Below are 18,201 nucleotides of genomic sequence, written 5' to 3'. Positions count from 1 at the left end.
GTTCCTACTGGCAAAAGCTGCTCCTCTCCAGCTGTTTTCCCAAACGCTGTAAGCTCTGCTAAAAATAGCTGGATGCAGAATCAGCTAAGGTCAGCGCAAAGCTGAAGCCCAGGGGCTCAGGAGGGAGGGCAAAGGCCCCTGCGTGAAGGGCACGCTGCTGGTGTAACGGCGTGGGCAGGGGGACTGCGAGGAGATGCTAGAGTAGAATGGATGGCCCCAGACAAGCAACCTGCTGTGTCTACAAACCTGCAATCCAGATCTAATTTAAAACACAAATCCCTCAGCTGTGCCAGAAGCTCACTTGCCCCTCCTGCCAAAGAGCAAAGAAATACTGACATGACTTTGGCTGCCCAGGACTGAGTGAAACCCATTGGTGGTGTCTCGGTTTGTTCACCTGCACCCAGGTTTTGCTACTTACAGGGAAAATTAAGGGCAAAACTGCCTTGGGTTCTGTCGTGGTTTAACCCCAGCTGGCAACTAAGCACCATGCAGCTGCTCACTCACTCCTTTCCCCCCCCACCCAGTGGGATGGAGGGGAAAATAGGAAAAAAGAGTAAAACTCATGAGTTGAGATGATAAGAACAGTTTAATAACTGAAATAAAACATAAAACAACAATAATAATAATAATAGTAATGAAAAGGAAGATAACCAAAAAAGAGAGACAAATAAAACCCAAGAAAAAACAAGTGATACACAACGCAGTAGCTCACCACCTGCTGACCAATGCCCAGTTAGTTCCTGAGCAGCGATCCGCTCCCACCGCCAAGTCCTCCCAGTTTATATACTGAGCATGACGTCCTATGGTATGGAATATTCCTTTGACTAGTTTGGGTCAGCCGTCCTGGCTCTGGACCCGCCCAGCTTCTTGTGCACCTCCTCACTGGCAAAGCATGGGAAACTGAAAAATCCTTGACTTAGTATAAGCACTACTTAGCAACAACTAAAACATCAGTGTGTTATCAACATTATTCTTATACTAAATCCAAAACACACTGTACCAGCTACTAAGAATAAAATTAACTCTATCCCAGCCAAAACCAGGACAGGTTCTCCATCTCCCTGAGACAATAAATGCTTCAGAGAGCAGAGCAGAGCAGACCTTGGGTTGAAGATACGGACCTTGCTTTTTCTTGGCTATGCAGGGTGCACAGGGTGAACATGCCCCTCTGGAGCGGGGCTGATGCTAGGTGGCTGGAGAGACAAGTCAAAAGACAGAAGACAGCAGTTTTAGTTCTGAAGATCTTGGGCTACTGCTGATCCCACTCTTCTTTTTCCCTTGCATCAGCTCCAGCTTTGCTGAACCTTGCTGTGAGACAATTTGATTGCCTAAACCATCAGAAAACTAGCCTGGCAAAACAAGGGAATCATCTCCTGCCAGGTTACGAGGTGCATCAGCTCAGTGAGGGGCTGGACTGCTGGAGCAGCTGGCCAGGAGTGAGCAGGACTCTGCTGCTGGGCAGGGGATGGGATCTGTCAGCTCAGCTCAGCTGTGGCATGTAACTTTGCCCTTTGCGGTCCGTAACTTTGCCCTTTGAGGTCTGTATTGCAGAAGCGCTCAGGATGTGCATCCCTGGTGCTCCTAGGTCCTACTCACAGCAGCAGGAGGAAAGCCCTGTAAAATGGCAGCTCCACTCCAGAGAGGCTCTGAAATTATAACTTGACCTGAATGCGAGTTGACTGCTCCGGAGCAGAAGTGCTCCATGGTCTTTTACTTTTCCAATCATGACTTTGCTTAGCTTGTCATTTCACTGTTCCTGCCTCCCCAGGAGCCTTTAGACAGAAGCCCGGAATATCCCTGCTTCCCAGGAGGATAAGCAGTTCCCTCCCGCTCCAGCTGCACAGCAGCACATATTTTCTGACATGGTTACAAGCATGCAAAGAGGATGTTGCTCCATCAGTGCTGCATGAAACAGCTGGTTTATTACACCAGAAACACTCCTCTCCTTTGCTGGGATCAAATTAAGAGGTTTGGGGATGCTCAGTTCCAAAGCAGGCACAAATAAAAGATGAGCAACGCTGGGATCAAGGAGGGCTGGTCACACTGGAGGCTTGGTCATGCAGCAGGACTTCTGGCCTATCTTCTGGAAAGAGAAGAGAGGGGATTTATTCTTTTCACTTTATCAAGTGATGCAGCTATAAACAGGTTCTCATTCTCCCAGTGTCCCTGAAAAATGTGAAAAATAATAATGAACAGGAGCTAAAGAATAGCTTGTGGATGCTCTAGCTGTTCAGTTCACCCTGTCTTCTTTGGTGGTGGTGCTGAGGCTGGTGTTCTCCCTGTTAGCAGTGAATTCAATGATTCTCATGTTCTTTCCTGGGTGTCTGCAGAGCACCTTTCCAGGCAGCAGGGGATGTTTCTTCAGTTTTCCCATCTGACCACTCCCATCTGGTGTTTTGGCTGACAGCATGTCATTGCCAACAGGGGACAACCCTTGCACTGTCCCCTGGAAGTCCTTGAGCCACTTGAGTCACTGGTCTGGCAGAACATTAACCCAGAGAAAACACTAAGAGAAACCATTCGGACAATTTTCTGTAGTCTTGGAGAGCTGAACCGACCACAGAGAGTCTGACGAGTGGCCAAAGCTGGGCATTTGAGTGGGTTGAGTAGGAGGGGAGAAGGACGCAGAAGTGAGATCACCCTGTATGAGCAGCAGTGAGTCCTTAGATCAGGCCAGCTGCTGTGAAACCACAGCCTAAAATTCCCCTTCTGACTTACATTTTCAGTGCTTTTAACTGATATAATTTTTAATCCAGTCGGTATCTCCGTGGGTTTTATGTTTGTGCAGATCTTGGTATTGTTCGTGTTTGTCTTCACCAACTTCTGTGCTTTCCTAAAGACTCAGGACACAAGCCTCAAGGCAGAGGCCATGGCAGGATTTTTACAAGGCCAGGACTGCTTTCAGACTGTCACTATCTTCACTGCTCAGCAAGGCAAACCCCAAACACGGTGCCATAGGATGTGGTTTTCTGCTAGGGGCTAGGAGGGGAATTTTCCTGCACCATGGCATGAAGACAGAACAGATCCGTTGGCCAAAATGAAAAACAGCAAAAGCTTTTGCACAGGTGGACTTCGTCCTGACACAGGAGGGCACAACACACCAGGTGAGACCCACCTCCAGATCTGATCACCTTCTGGGCATCTAGGATCCATCAGGCTATGAGTCTTCTCCAACTTCATGCTCTGAATAGTGCTGTTCATTTCCTGGATTAAATTCTGCCCACACAGAAATACACATGCACCTTCCCTCTTCTCTGAAACTGAATAAAGGTCTCTTTGCTACTGTGGAGACGTAAACAGCCCCAGAGTGGCTGAGATGCAAATCTGAAAGGTAGGATTCAACATGGTGTCCCCAACCCACAAACAGTTGTGGTCTGCAACCACGGGAGTGAGGAAATGGGAAACAGGTTGAGGTCATCTTGGTGTGGCGCACAGTGGGACACTGGCGCACGGGGCTCTCCAGCTCTTCCTTCACGGAGCAGCCAGAGTTGGAGATGGGGTGGTTTTCCCCACACTCCTGGTCCCAGTGCGGGAGGGTGTTCACAGGCATCCTCACTGCTCCTGGGCAGGGGTGATGGAGCTGCAGGTGTGCTGGTAGGTCTTTCTTCTCTTCTGTGTCCTGGTCTTAGCCTTGTTTATGCCGGCTGACTTCTGCCATCTCTCTGCTACTCTCCAGCCTGTCCTGCAGTCCTTCCCACATTGCCTAGACAGATCCTCCTTTGAATCCCCCCATTCCCATCCCTCCTGCAGGACCATTAGTGAATGCCTGTTAAAAATAACCAAGACAAAAAAATACCAAATGCTGATTGCTGGTCTTTTTTTTTTTTTTTTTTTTCACAACACCCAACTAGACTCCAGAAACTTTGGGGAAGATGTGTGCCTGGGTGCATCTGCACAGGGCTCGGCTCTGCCAGTCCCTGTCCTGTGTGATGTTCCCTGGTCCGAGGCACCGGCAGCGTCCCCTGGACACAGAGATGTCCCCCGGCAGGCAGGAGGTGGCAGCATTGCATAGCCCAGGAAATCCTGCTCTCCTGCGTACCCATGCATGGTGTATTTACTGGCCAGGAGCTGCAGACCTGTTTTTCCAGCTCCTCCAAGGATACGTGACTCAAGCCAAATGCCTCCAAACTGCTCAAATCCCATCCAGAGCAACCATTAAAAGCAACTAAACCCCAAAGGCCGCTAAGTGCACATCAGTCCTAAGCTGTGCGCAAATCACCCTTAACAGCAAAGTGAGGGCAACTGAGGACACAGGGGCTCTGCATTTAGAAATGAGTGTGATGTTTAAAGATACCTCATTTGCCCTTGAAACTCCAGCCCCCTTAACTAGTGTGCAATGTATCTGAGCTCCTCCGCACAAGATCCACATTCCCTTTGAGTGACAAGAGTGCAGATATTCTTGCTTGTGCAAATGCTCCTTCACAGAACCGAGGTGGGAATGAGTTGGAGGCTAGCTTGCTCTCGGAGCATCGTTTTCATTCTGGTGCATCTGGCACAGTCTGGGCTGATTTTGAATCCTTCGCATTCTATTTTTATTAGAGATGCAGAGAGACCTGTAGTAAAACCTCGGATCTAAGCTCCCTGAAACACAAGGGGAACTTGGAGCTGATATTTGCAGTTCAGGGCATTGCTGGCTGCCAACCTTCCCTCTCCATTCCTCCTGGTCTCTCACTATGGAGTCATCCTGTAGCTGACTGAGGCCACCACAGGAAGAAACACCGGCAAATCACAGACTTCCCTCGCTGCCTGACAGCCGGAGGGACACAAGCCAGGACTTTTTTGCACTTGTGCAGACAGAAAGTGTTTGTACCACAGTACCTTTCCCAAGCTAGAAAGCAACATGGTGAGTGCAATAAAAGCCTCTATCACCGTGTGGATGCTGTTCTATTAAGAGGACTCCTCTACCTTTGTATGAACGACTTCCTACCAATATAGCAGTGTCCTAACCTGGACCTCTGAATCTCACTTTTCTTCAAAACAATTAGCTATTGAGAAAAAATCTGTGCGCAGACCAGTCTTAAAATCAAACTTTGCATTATTCTCATGGCTTTGTATGCACCAGCAGGCTGGAAAGCAGTTTCTCTGACTGCTTCCCTTAAAAGCAGACACCCTGAGTAGGCTTTCCTTCTACATACATGAGCTACATTACTGTAGGAGCTTGCTTTCTTCTGCAGACTGAATCATTTCCCAAATGTAGGCTTGCACAGCAGAAGAAGCTGCTCTGACAGGGAGTGATGATGAGTCACTGGGAATTCACAGTTTTGTGTTCCTGCAAAGGAAGAACTCACAGCGCCAAGGGAGGGGGGCAATGGAGGAGATCTCGGTTTTGACAGACAGCAAGAAACAGCTCCTGGAACACGAGCTGCTGGGTCAAAGCAATCTAGGGAAGGAGAGGAACTGAGTGTAACGGCCACGTGAAGGTGGGGGCCACAAGGCCAAGAGATGTGGCTATGACGGGTGGCTCTGCCCATGATGTGGTCCTTATGGGGGGCCACAGCCTCCTCAGGCTCCTCCTGAATACTCACCTGGATTGAGAAATGCCCAGCAGAAACGTGTGTGGCCCGTCCAGGATCTGCAGCGCTGTGTGCTGCAATCCGAGCAGGCCAAGGCTGAAGGTCGCAGGGATAAATCAGATGTGGCAGGCCGAGCAGGGAAGGGTAATGAAGCAGATGTTGTGTGTGCACAGGAGTAGGGAAGGCGCCACTTGTCCCTCAGCTCAGCCCTACAACCCACCGGCTTGCGGATACCGCAGGGCCTTGGCGCTGCACAAGGACAGGAGACAGCTTGTTGCGGATTCATTTATATACAGAACCAGACCATTAATGTGCACGCAGATCGGGGTTTGGGATGTGGTAAGAGCCTTGAAACAGTGCCAGCAGCCCAGCCACAACCCCAGAGAAAAGAGGCGTGAAGCGTGCGTCACGGCAGTGACTCTGGCCCGGCCTTATCTCCTGTTCCCTAGCCCCAAAGGCCACACCAGTGAGGGCGGACACCTTGCTGCCCAGGCTAGCGAGGAGCTCCCCACCGCCAGAGGGACGTGGAGGCGGGTGGGCAGAGCAGACACCCGGGAGGCTCAGCAGGAGCCTCGCGGCTTTGAGGCCCCCCTGCTCCCAGCCCCAAGTGGGGCAGCGCCCAGAGCCGGTCCTGTCAGGGCCCGCCGGGTGGTCGGCTGGGGCGCCTGCCCCTTTAAGAAGCGGGTGAGGGCACGTATGCTTCTCTCCTTCCTCTTCCGCCCGGCCTCGGGCGGGAGTGGTGCGCATGCGCGCACCCAGCACGCGACGAGTCGCTGAACCGGGGCGGGTGAAGAGCGACGCCGGTCATTGGCTTTGAGGGTGGGCTGTGCGTGCGCATGCGCAGAGGGCGGATCGCCGCCTTCTCTCCTCCCTCTTCCCCGCCTGCGCGCAGCCGCGCTGCGGGAAGGAGACGGCCTCTCCCTGGCGCATGCGCGCCGCTCGCCCCGCCCCGTTCCCAGCGTGCCCCGCGCGGTGAAGAAGCGGCGGCTGCAGGCTGGGGGCATTTTGTGTCCGCGGTAGCAGCGGTTGAGAGACAAGATGGCGGCGGCGGCCGAGTGAGGGACCGGCGGCGGCCGCGACCCGGCGGAGCCAGCGGGCTTCGCGTTTCCCTTCCCCTCCCCCCTCTCCCTACCCCTGCCCTCACAGCACCTCGGTGGCCGCCCCTCGTCTTTTCTGGAGGGCGCCGAGAGCCGAGCGCCGCCCGGCCGGGGAGCGGGACAGAGCCGCGCAGGGGGGCGCCCGCCGGAGGGGCCCGGCTGGAGCTGAGCAGCGGGAACTAGCCTTCCTTTTTCCGCCCCCCCCCCCCTTTTCCCTCCCCTGCCCCTTTCCCCTCCTCTGGGGCGGCGGTAGAGCCCTCTTTCTGCCCCCGAGCCTCTCAGCGCCGGGAGGGCCCCTCAGCCGCCCCTCGCCATGGCGAGTAGCAGCGGCTCCAAGGCCGAGTTCATTGTCGGAGGCAAATACAAGCTGGTGCGGAAGATCGGGTCGGGCTCCTTCGGGGACATCTATTTGGCGATCAACATCACCAACGGGGAGGTAAGGGCGGCTCGCACTCCCTCAGCTCCTCGGGCCCGTCGGCGCGGTCCTTTCCGCAGCTCGGGGGGAACCGGGGACCAGCGATAACCTTCCCGAGGCCGACTTGAAGCCTGGTTTTGCCCCCTCTGCCGCTGCCTGCGAGGCACCGGGCGGCCCCGTCTCGCCAGGGGTGGCTAAGCCGCCTTCCGCAGGGTGGGGGAGTGAAGGTGCGTACCCCGGGGTTGAGGGGCTTTCCCCCCCGAGGGCCATCATCGCCGGGGGGGGGGAGTGGCACTGCCCCTTCCGACAGCAGAGCCGTGCGATCGTGGTCTCCCCCACCCAGCAGTTGCATAGCTCGCTTGCGAGTGCTAGGGAGAGGAGACCACCATTGTGGGAAAACATACTTTGTCTTTTATGAGCAGCCAAAGTCGCCCCTCTCCCGCCAATCACCTGTCCCCCTTTCTCTCAGCTGGGGAACACTTTATCTCATTTTTGTCAACAGTAATAGAAACAAAGAAGATCCCCTGTTTCTTCAGCTTTTTTTCCTTGGTGTTTTTTTTTATCTTCTTCCCCCTCACGGCTCTGAGCTGTAAAGAAGAAACACCCACGTACGTTCTTCCTCAGTTATATGGATCTGAAGACTTTACATCTCCAGCTTGGTTTCATGACCTGGGATGGATATTTAAGTACAGATCATCAGGATATGGATTTTATTTGAAGATGCTACAAAATGCAGGACATTGAGCACCGAGAGCCTAAAAAAAAATTATATGTCAAAGCATTTGCAGCAGGGGTGTGTGTGGGATATTGAAGTGTTGTGCCCCTTAAACCTCAGTGGCAAGGCTGTGCTTGATGGACACTCTGCTCTGACTCCTTGTTCCCTTTCGCTGTAGGAAGTTGCTGTAAAGTTGGAGTCTCAGAAAGCTAGACATCCCCAGCTGCTGTATGAAAGCAAACTATACAAGATTCTGCAGGGAGGAGTTGGCATCCCACATATACGGTAGGAATCATTCGTGTATGCCAGTATGGTGACTTTTCTTTAACGTTAGTGTGAGGCAGGACACCACCATTAAACAGAGATTTTTGTGGGAGGTATTGGGCTGTTGGGGGGGAAGGTGCTTCATTCCAAGCTGTACAGCTAGTTGGGTATCCTCCACACCGGCCTGCTGTATTTTCTTACCTGTACATACTGTGCTTTGAAAGTGAGATCTTGAGCAGTTCCTGAGCTGTGAGAAATTCTTGTCATGATTAGAACAAAGTGTGAGACTGTTTTGGTGAGAGCCAACGTTCTTGATGAAGTAGAGAGTTTGGAGCCGGTACTGGAAATGGTGGTTTTTTTTTTTTTTTTTTTTTTTTTTTTTTTTTTTTTTTTTTTTTTGTTCCAACATGTCTTCCTCCTCCGCTCAGAAAATGGCGGATGGACGTGATTAACCCTCCCCCTTCTCGTGTTGGGACAAGGGACGTGCTCAGGCATGTATCTTTTCCTTTCATAGTTATGTGCTGCAAGGCTTGAGACTACAGAGAACCTCAACTGGGAATGAAATGGCAGCCCCTTTCTGTGACCCGCAACAGATGCGTCACTAGGATTTCCATACAGTTAAAGTGCCAAGATTAATCCCTCCCAATTGCTCTTTATGCAGCTTCCTTGTTTCATATTCTGTCTGAAACTTTTGATAGTGTTTAATAATTTCCTGATCTGGAAGAAAATCAGTGGTGCAGCAGACTCTAGGAGGAGTTATTTCTCTTGAGATTATTGAGGTGTTATACTGGGTTAGTTCCCAACTACTGAATCTATGCATCAGAATAGATTAAATAAAACTTCCATTTTCTCCAGAAAGACTTTGTACAAGAAGTTGTTCTTTTTTTTAAACTTAATTAATAATTGGTTTTAAAGTTAGTATTTCTTATGTTTGCGCTATGGCATAAAGGAATTTTTTTCCATGAGCTGCAGAAATGGTTTCAATTTAGATATTGGGTCAAACTGGATTCCATTTAATCTGTTAAACCTTCCCTGACTTTGTTGTGTGTGCATCTATATCAATAGTGGCCTGTAGAGTCTTACTGTAAGGTCATAGTGATGACATATTCTAGATGATATATTAATTTTAACAAAACCTAAAACAAGTCTGCATTTCTGAGGTGAATAGCTCCTCCCCCCTCCCCCAACACAACTGGCTGTAGTCCTGAATGTAAGTTGGAGCTATATAGCAGACGAGACAGTGTTGTCTTGGCCATCTGTCCTCATTCACTACAGCCTTTTGCAGGAATAGAATAAACATACCTGAATTAAGCAGAATACTTGCAGCTTAAACAGACTTGCTTATGTGAAAACAGATTTAGTCTTTATTTAGATTAGTTTCCTTCTTTTCTTCAAATGGGTGCTTTTATTTCACAACTGAAAGAATAGAAATTGCATTTTGGAAAGCTATCACAGTATAGTTAATGTGCAAAACCAGGGATAACTGGGAAAACAGCCAAAGCAAGTGGATATCAGGTGTTTCATTGCAAAACTGGAAAAGCAGACATTCTTAAAGTATTTTTTTTAAAAAGTAAACGAACATTTGGTGCTATAACAAGGCCTAAGTTGCAAACTTTTTGACTTTTCCATGTTACAGAAGTGAACTACTGTTTAAGTTCTTGGATTTGGTTAAAATGCCCTGTGAGAGTGTTTTATTTAATGCTGAAATACTGGAAGTAATCTTGCATGTTGAGAAACTTGCTTCTAGCTTCAATTACAGCAGTCATCTTTAAGTTTTCTTTTCTCTGTATTTGATGTTCTTGTGTCAGACTTTGTTTTCTGCATAACCAGTGACTGTGGTTTAGAAGTCTCACCACCACAGGAGAACTACAACCTTTCTTTAACACACACTCCCCCCCCCCCCCCCCCCCCCAATAATACAAGATTACAAGAATCTGAATAAGAATGGGCAACTGAGGCAATACTCAAAACAACTCAAATTGATTCATAGACTCATTGTGCTAAAGATATGTGATCTGTTTAATAATGTCAGTGAGTCTTAAAAGTTTTTCACTTTCAGGTTCTCACAGTGTTAATCTTTGTAGTCTTCTAGAAAGGTGTCTTTCAGAAAATTTTTGGAAACACCTTTTTTTGTCTTCAGAAGCAGCATGAATTTTAAATCTATTTGTATGTATCAGATGCTGCTTGACAGGTTCTTTGACTAGGCTTCTGTTACTAGTTGTCATCTTGCTGTATGACATCTGGTGAGGCTTGAAGAAATCTAAAATAATATTTTTACATTTATCTTCTTTAAAAGGAAGCTGAGCAGAGTACCCAGCACAGTTCTTGTGGCAAATGTTAAAACGTGATGTGTTCGGTAGAAGTAGAATCCATGGTACTGTGAATCTAAGGAGAAGGATTTGGCCTACTAAATGAGATGTATCACTGTGGTGCTTAACAAAGATATGTCTTTGAATAGGTGATTACAAAGAGTAAGACCAAAGTGAAATAACTGTGCATATTGTTTCAGACAATTCAAGCTTTTCTGACATGCGTTTTTGGCAGCAGCTAAGCTGGGAGAATGTATGACTTTGTACTTAGGTCACTTTGCATGTGTAATTGATAATACACATTCTGCCATTGTTTTATAATGGTATGCTGTCAAGTTGGAATAAGCTGTTCTTGGCTCAGTATGTTTAGAAGGATGAATCAAGTTGAAGGAAAATCTTTCAATACATTTGTTAAAATTTCTGTAATGTGACACCTTTAAACAACAGCAGCACAAACAGAGCATTTGATAGAAAATTGAGGAATCATTCTAAGCTTTTCCCGTTGCCGTGCTGCGTAAGCTGGGCTCGGCAGCATTTTTATCTCAGTGCTACACATCTGGCAAACAGAGCCACATAATCTTGTATTCCTCATTTAAGGCTGAGGGACTTGTCTATTTTTCATCTACTTGAGTAATGCATTGGCCAAAATCAACGTACTAGAAGTTGCATTATGTGGCTTTGATTACTAAAGTGGTCTGCTGTGGTTCTTTGACTCACAAAGCTGAAATAATAGGTGAGGTATGGATTGCTCATTCATTTTGGGCACCTGTTCTAAATTCTGCCTTTTAGATGTGATTGCAAACTTAGTAATGATAAGGTAGTGTATCTGGAGTGTCACTTAAATTATCTAGAAGCAAGCAAATTTTTTTATAGTCTTTAAGGTTGATTTGATGGCCTTTCTGGCTGATTGCAAGAAAGCTAATGAGGAAAATCTCAGGTTTGGAGTTAAAAGTTTTTTAATATTGCTTCTGTGGAATCAGCTGTGAGCCTTCACTTGTCATGATGAGTGAATAAGGGGCCTTGGTACTCCCACTGTAACAGAACATGTTTGCACATAAAATAGCAAAAATTGAGTTTGGAGTGTCTTTATTTTCTGAATATTCTAAACCCTTGTAGATTTGCAAATCTTTGACTTTGCTACTTACTGTTGTTTCCTGGAACAGTAGCAAAGTTTTGGAACTTGTCTGAAGAGTTTCACAAAACCTTATATAAATGCTCTACAGATTTTTAAGCTGTTGTTTGTTCTTGATGTACAAATTTTGGTTAATTATTACCTTCATTTTTCACAAAAGGCTCTTGAACCAAGCTTAACATTCTAACAAATCTGATCTGCCTTTAGGACCCAATGCAAAGTCTGCAGTATTCTGCTGGGCTTATTCTCATTGTTCTCAGCCATCAGCTGTCTTTTTCTTTTTTCCTCTCTTTTTCAGTGGCACAGCATTTTTAGCTGTAATCTTGTTAACTGGGCACTGATCCTGTTAGTTTGGACTATTTACCTTTATTCCTGAATTCTTGGTTCTGGCTTGGAGGAATGCAGCAGAGTGTTTGCTGATTTTGTATGTTGTTCTGTTCATACTGTAAGTGTTAAACCACTCTTGACAAAAGCAATTCTTTGAGTTATCTGTGACAGCCACTCTTGATTTTTGCCATTTATGGTGTTTATCCACTATTGTTTGTGTCCTTTGCAAAGATTACCTTTAGATACTCTTTTAGACATACTTTTGAAAGAAAAGTGGGATTCAGATTTTTCTCCTGACAGTATCATGGGATAGCTTGTTTTCATTATCATCCGTTTCAAATGGAAAACAGCTATGATGGAACCAGCTGTGGCTATTGGTGATGTATTAGAAGTGTTGCACTTAAGAGCAGGAAGAGAGCCTAGTGAATGTGAAACAGATACTGCATGTATTCTTGTGTGGGCAAGGCCAAAGAGATACTGTACAGCACGTGAGGCTAATCAAGGTGATATTTAAGTTTAGTAATTTTGCAAGTTTAAAAACCAAAAGCTACTGACTTAGTGATTTTTTTTTTAACATTCTCTTGCAAACTGAACAAGTAAATACTTAGGTTTCTGAACTTTTCAATGCAGTAATGTCTTGCAAAATATTTTGATGTTGAGAAATTCAGTATTGCCACCCATGCATCACTACGCAATCTTCTAAATAGTGAAACATTGTAAAGTTTGTGGTAAAAAAAAAAAAAATCTATAAAAGCATCTACAATTTTTGTTCTTCTGGTTGCTTACTGCCATGGTGTTGGATAATCAATAACAGACTGTGTCTATTCACCTTCACTAAGTAATACATGTAATGGAAAAAAATGTGGTCAAGTTTGGTAATCTTAGGGTTGTTCTCACAATGGATTTTTCCTTCAGCACTTCAGATTTTGATCTCTTTCAGCAGTGCTTAAAAATCTGTAAATACACCTCTCAAACACCTTAAACTGTTTTCCCAATAACTTCCTGCAGCATAAAAACCCCAAAACACGCCCACACACAAAACCCCAAAACCACCACTGAAAAAAATACCTGCCAAACCCACAAACAAAAAACCCTACCCCCCCAACACTTCCCCCCAAAAAACCAGAAAAAAACCACCCCCAGAACTGGTAGTCAGGTAAAGTCTGAAAAGTTTTCTGTCTTCATTGGTAAGACTGATACTTCCATCTAGGTCTGCAAGTAATGAGGAGGAAGGTTCTAGCAATACAGCCTCTTATTAATTAACCTTCTGTTATTACTTAAGGCTGCATACTGAAGGGCAGAACCACCCTAGTGGATAAGGGGAAGCCTGTTGTTCTGGTAGCTAAAAGTAAAACTGGAAGCTAGTCTTTTAAATGGATACCCAAAATTTTTCTACTGAGAGAATGAATATCTTGAAACAAAATGTATTTCATGTTTTATAATAATCTAAACTTCTGTCTTAATTGGTCTTCATGGACCCCTTAGAAGCATCCAAGAGAGACGACAGTTTGAAAACAAATCAAGCTATCCTTTTTTCACTTTGTGGGGTTTTTTCTTTTTTCTCCTTGCCTTAGCTCAGCCTTTGCAGAAGGAGCTGCAAAAGTATGCAGTTTCCATTCAGTGTTACTGTTTGGAATAGGTGATGAGCAGAGGTACTACTGAAACACTGTTTTCCTCAACAATGTTCCCTGTACCTACTGTGGATTAATGGATTACCTTCTCAACTGAACTGAACCTTCTGACTTTGATGGAAGAAACTTGACTTGAGTTCTCCTCACTTCCTACCAGGTGTTAGTATACCTCATTAAACAGCTCGCAAAACAGCGAGTCAGCTACATGGAAGCATGTATGTATGCAACATAAGACTAGGCAGATAAAATGACCTTATTGCTTAGGAGATGAGTTGCACTGGCATACTTCACATATTCGTGTTTCTCTCATAACTGTACAAAAAATGATACAGAATTTTATTTATAGAGTCTAACTAACTTCATAGCGTAGGGTGTTCATTGCCGTTTCTTTCTTTAGTACTTGGGTGGCCTAATTCATACTCACCATGGCAACTAACGTTAGATGACATCTGCTAAATATTCCACTTCAGTATTTCAGTCATGCCATGTTATGTTAAGATCATTTATATTACTCGTAGCTGGCTAACAGTTAAGAAGTGCTTTTCCAGCTTCAGGGGAAATAAACTAGAAATACAAAATATGTGTCAATTTAGACATGAATCTTATGATGCTAGATTACCTTTCTTATATGTGTTGCTTCAGTATCTGTTAAGACTCAAATTAGTATATTTTTACAGGGAGAATATACTTCCCAATTTGTCTGAAACTTCATTATTTGTCATGAGATGTCTGTCCTGAGAAGTCTAGAACGTGGGACCAGAAGGAACTACTTTGGTCCAAATCCAGCACCTGTTTTGGACAACATGCTATTTTTTCTGTGAATCAGTCAGGTGCAATGTTAAAACTTTCTAGGCTAGCATGGCAGCACTCATGATTCTGTTGTCAGAGGGAGAGCTTCTGTGCCTAAAGATAAATGCTTGTACCCATAGACAGTCAGCTCCTATTTATTTCTTCCCTAATTTTTTTTAATAACCTTCTCCCAGTTACAGTCCTTCCGTATCTATAAAGAATAGTTGTATAACTCTGTAGCTGCCTTGCTGAGCTGTTTGAATACATGATTACAGAGGTCACCACCTTCCCAATCTTTTTTTGAAGTCTCTTTCCTGTCCCTGTTCTGATTGGGATTTCCTTTTCTGAATGTTGTTGACAGGGCTTGCACATCAGTGCCTTAAGCATTGATACAGATTGCTTCACAGTTTCTGTGTAGAATACCTGTACTTTTCCTGGTTAGGATTACTTATTATTTTTCAGCGATGCCTGGTACTAGAACTGTATGATTATAGGGAGGTCTGTGTTTTCTTTTTAGTCACATCATCTGACTAATGCTTAGTTCAGAGACTTTTGTATAAATGACTTAGTGCTTGCAGAAATGGAATACAGTTCCAGAGTGTTCATCAGTTCAGTGTCATTTGGTTTTCTGTAGGATGTCTGAATCCTTTGTGTTCATGAGGCCTTCCAGACTTGCATATTCACCCTCATGTGCCTGCTGACTTGTCAAACTTATTAACAAGGTGATCTCAGGTAGTTCTAAGTGATCTCAGGTAGTTCTAGTAGTAAGTTCTTTCCAGCTTGCTTGTTCACTGTAAGCTTTTAATAGCTTTCTTATCCACCTTAGTTCTTCTGACAATCTCCATTTTTGTCATGTGAACTCTTCCACTTAGTGTTTGAAAGCCCAAGTGCTGGGAAACTAATTGCATAGGACAGGGTAATCATAGGGTCACATACCATGAATTATGAAAGTGGCAAAAGTTTATGTAATCTGAAAGAAGTTGAAATTGGCTTTTTTTTTTCTTTTTATGTGACTGTAAAGGTTTCTGGAAGTCTAAAGGTTTGAGTTTAACTACTCAGGTCTTGTCGCAGAAGCATTGTACTTCCTTGCAGTGAGGCACCAGGAGAATTTTTTTTTTGTCTTACAAAAGCACGACCACCTTCGGTTCTGTTTGTGATTTCAGGTTGCCACAGCCTCCACTGGCATGGTCAATGATCTAACTGACAGAAGCCTTAGAGGAGGATAGGTTACTTGGCAAAGCAGATGTTGGTCAAGGAGAGCTTTTATTCAGCTGGAATGAAGTAGTCTTGTTATAGTTGCTCTGTTGGTAGGACACTTTCTTGTGGCACTGAGCTGATGTTCTGGTTTTGTATATAATAAGTTGACAAAATGATATGCCATTATGCTAATAGTGACAATACCTTTACTGCCTTCATGGTTTCAGAATGCATGGTATTTGGGGTTTCTTTACCAGTGATGAACAGCTGTGCAGTTATTCAGTAATTTAGTTCTTCTTGATCTAAATTTGAGATTTTTTTCATGTGAATCTTCTGAATCCTTTTATTCTCACACAGCTTTGATAATTGCGCTGGTTTTGTTATCTTGTTGTTGTAATTACAAGTGCCAGTGTAATGGATTAAACTGCTGGTTGCCTATTAAAATTGTGTAAGTGGTACCATAGTCTGAAACTGAGCCTATAATTTCATGGCCTGTGTCTGAATTCTGTTAGCCCTTCGCCCACCTTTCTTTGCTAGCTGACCTACCTCAGTGTGACCCTTTCAAAGGATGATAAACAAGATGTGAAGAGAATATTATAATAACCAAATGAAATGTTTTCTCAGTTAATAGCTTTTGTTTGTTTTTTCTAACAAATTTTCTCAAACATTTCTTTTGTCATTCACATTTATGAAATATGCAGTTGCTGAAATAGACATACAATTTTTGAAAGATGCATCTCTGAAAACAGAAAGGGATTTTAAGTTTGGGTAGACCTGACTACAGTATTTGCTACTAAGTGCTAGATGTGTGTCAATATTTCACTTGCTTGTCTCAAGGTTAGTCAAGAGAATTAAAAAAACACCCCACATGAGTTCAAGTAAACATTCACTTGTCGTGTGATCTGGCATCATACCCGCTTTACTGTATGGGATTTGGAAACTGAATACTTTCAGACCACTGTGCCATGTGACTTAGTTGTTCAGCATAGAGCTACAAATACTGAAATTCTAGATATTACAAAATTTCAGCTGTATACGTATACTGGGACAATATATCAGGCGGCTAAACCACTTGATTTGACAACTTGTTGATGTGGTGAGTCTTGGTCTTTCACATTAGACAAGTCACTGAAGTCAAATTAAGGTCACTGTTCAATCTTTAACCATGCTTTGACAGAAAGCTTCATAAAGGATATTTACTGTATTCTAACTGATCTGTAGTAATTTGATCTGTAGCTTTAAACAGATGAGGTAAGGGAGAGTGATGAAGCATTTTTATGCATGCGTGAGCTTCGGCACGCCTTACAGCTTGAATGTGGACTAAGGTTCTTAACAGCTGTATCAGATGTTACAGTGTTACACTGCCAGTTGAAGGATAAATCTTAGCTCTTTAATAATAATGTTGTCCTGTTAGTGTTTTGTGTAGTCTTCAATAAGATCATCTACTGCTGCTCCTCAGGAAAGCTGATAATAATCTGTACTTGGTGTGGGTTTTTGGCATAAGGAGGTATAAATGGGCCTGTGCTACAGAATCAAAATTCTCCATTTAGGAAATATGTCCTAATGGGACATACAGCACTGTGGGAACAAATTGGAGAAATAATGAGTTTTCCTAGTCTAGTAATTCAGCTTTTCTTTTTGAAATAATACATTGTATGTAACTATATGCAATGTCACTACCTACCCAAAGTGAACTGTCTAGTTAAATCTCTTGCCCCCACTTTCCACTCCCCTCCAGAACTCTCCCTGCTTAAAATGTATTGCTGCTCTTGCTTCCTCAACTTTAGTAGAGAGAGTACTTCCAACTGTTCTTCAAAAAAAAAAAGTCCATGGAGCTCCAGACATGTGGGATACTTGGGTTCTGAGATGCTAGTGTCATCTAATAGTTGCCCAGGGCTTTGTATGGATCATTCCTTCATATTAGTAGTTCACTCCAAGTTTCATTGCTGATGCAGTATTAGAACTCCTGAAGATTTCTCTTTGAGACACTAGCTTTTTTTTTAGAGTTGTTCTCACTTCATTGCCATGTTGTTTTGCACTTTAACCCAGTAGTGTTAAAACATGCATGCCAAAGTGCTCTGAATTTGTGTTCATCCAAAATGTGTGCTTATATGCCATCTTAAATTGATTATGCGAATATGGGAGGAGTACTTGCCAAGCTCTTATGTATCATAATATCCAATGTTCCTAAGAAGAGCCAAGACTTCCAACATTTTTGCTCAGAGCTGCCAGTAGTAGCAGCTACTGGACTTTGAATGGACATGATGTAGCCTTACTTCTTAATCCCATTTTCCCTGGAAATGTTCCAAGGGAAATGAAAACTTACTTCCAGTGTTAGCAAAGTAAATAAAGCACAAGTTACTCCAATACCCTAGCAGAAGTTTCAGTTGCCAGTAGTGAAAGGAATAGATGTAGCACTCTTCTGTGAGGAATTACAGGCAGGTAAATATGAAAATGAAATGTTAAGAGGTCCCATCTTACTTTGTCTTGCAGAGTTGATTCTGCTTTCCACCAGTGCAAAATGGCCAGGAGCTTAAAATTTTCACGTGCATATGTAGAAGTAGGCCAAATGGAGGTTGTGCAATCAACCTGAATTACTGCACTTACTAAGCAGAGATCCCTATAGAGGAACGAAATGCTTTTTAAAATACAGCTCCCAGGGTAGGCTTCTTTTTCATCAGCTTCACTTTTTCTGTGATGCTGTAACTAAATTTTCTTAGCTCAGTTGAAGACTGGTCTTTGATCCTTTTCGCTTATACTGTAGTCTCTTGGGCACTGAACCTTTACTGAACAGTTATGCTCAGCATTTGAA

At 44.4% G+C, this 18,201-nt stretch overlaps 1 protein-coding gene across 5 annotated transcripts in view; it reads left to right on the top strand.

Annotated features, from left to right (window-relative positions):
* The first annotated feature begins 6,467 nt into the window (after positions 1-6,467).
* CSNK1A1 (casein kinase 1, alpha 1) overlaps positions 6,468-18,201 on the top strand; it is a 36,707-nt gene continuing 24,973 nt past the window's right edge. For all 5 annotated transcript variants that reach the window (XM_010579086.1, XM_010579085.1, XM_010579084.1 and 2 more), the window contains exons 1-2: positions 6,468-7,046; positions 7,919-8,025. In XM_010579086.1, coding sequence (XP_010577388.1) covers positions 6,924-7,046; positions 7,919-8,025 — 230 coding nt within the window. In that variant the 5' untranslated portion in view covers positions 6,468-6,923. The remainder of the gene's footprint in view (positions 7,047-7,918; positions 8,026-18,201) is intronic.

This window comes from Haliaeetus leucocephalus, unplaced genomic scaffold, assembly GCF_000737465.1.
Source record: "Haliaeetus leucocephalus isolate CR32 unplaced genomic scaffold, Haliaeetus_leucocephalus-4.0 Scaffold656, whole genome shotgun sequence".
NCBI classification, from domain to species: Eukaryota; Metazoa; Chordata; class Aves; order Accipitriformes; family Accipitridae; genus Haliaeetus; species Haliaeetus leucocephalus.
The sequence above is the reverse complement of the archived record's forward strand: the minus strand, read 5'-3'. Positions and strand labels throughout refer to the sequence as shown.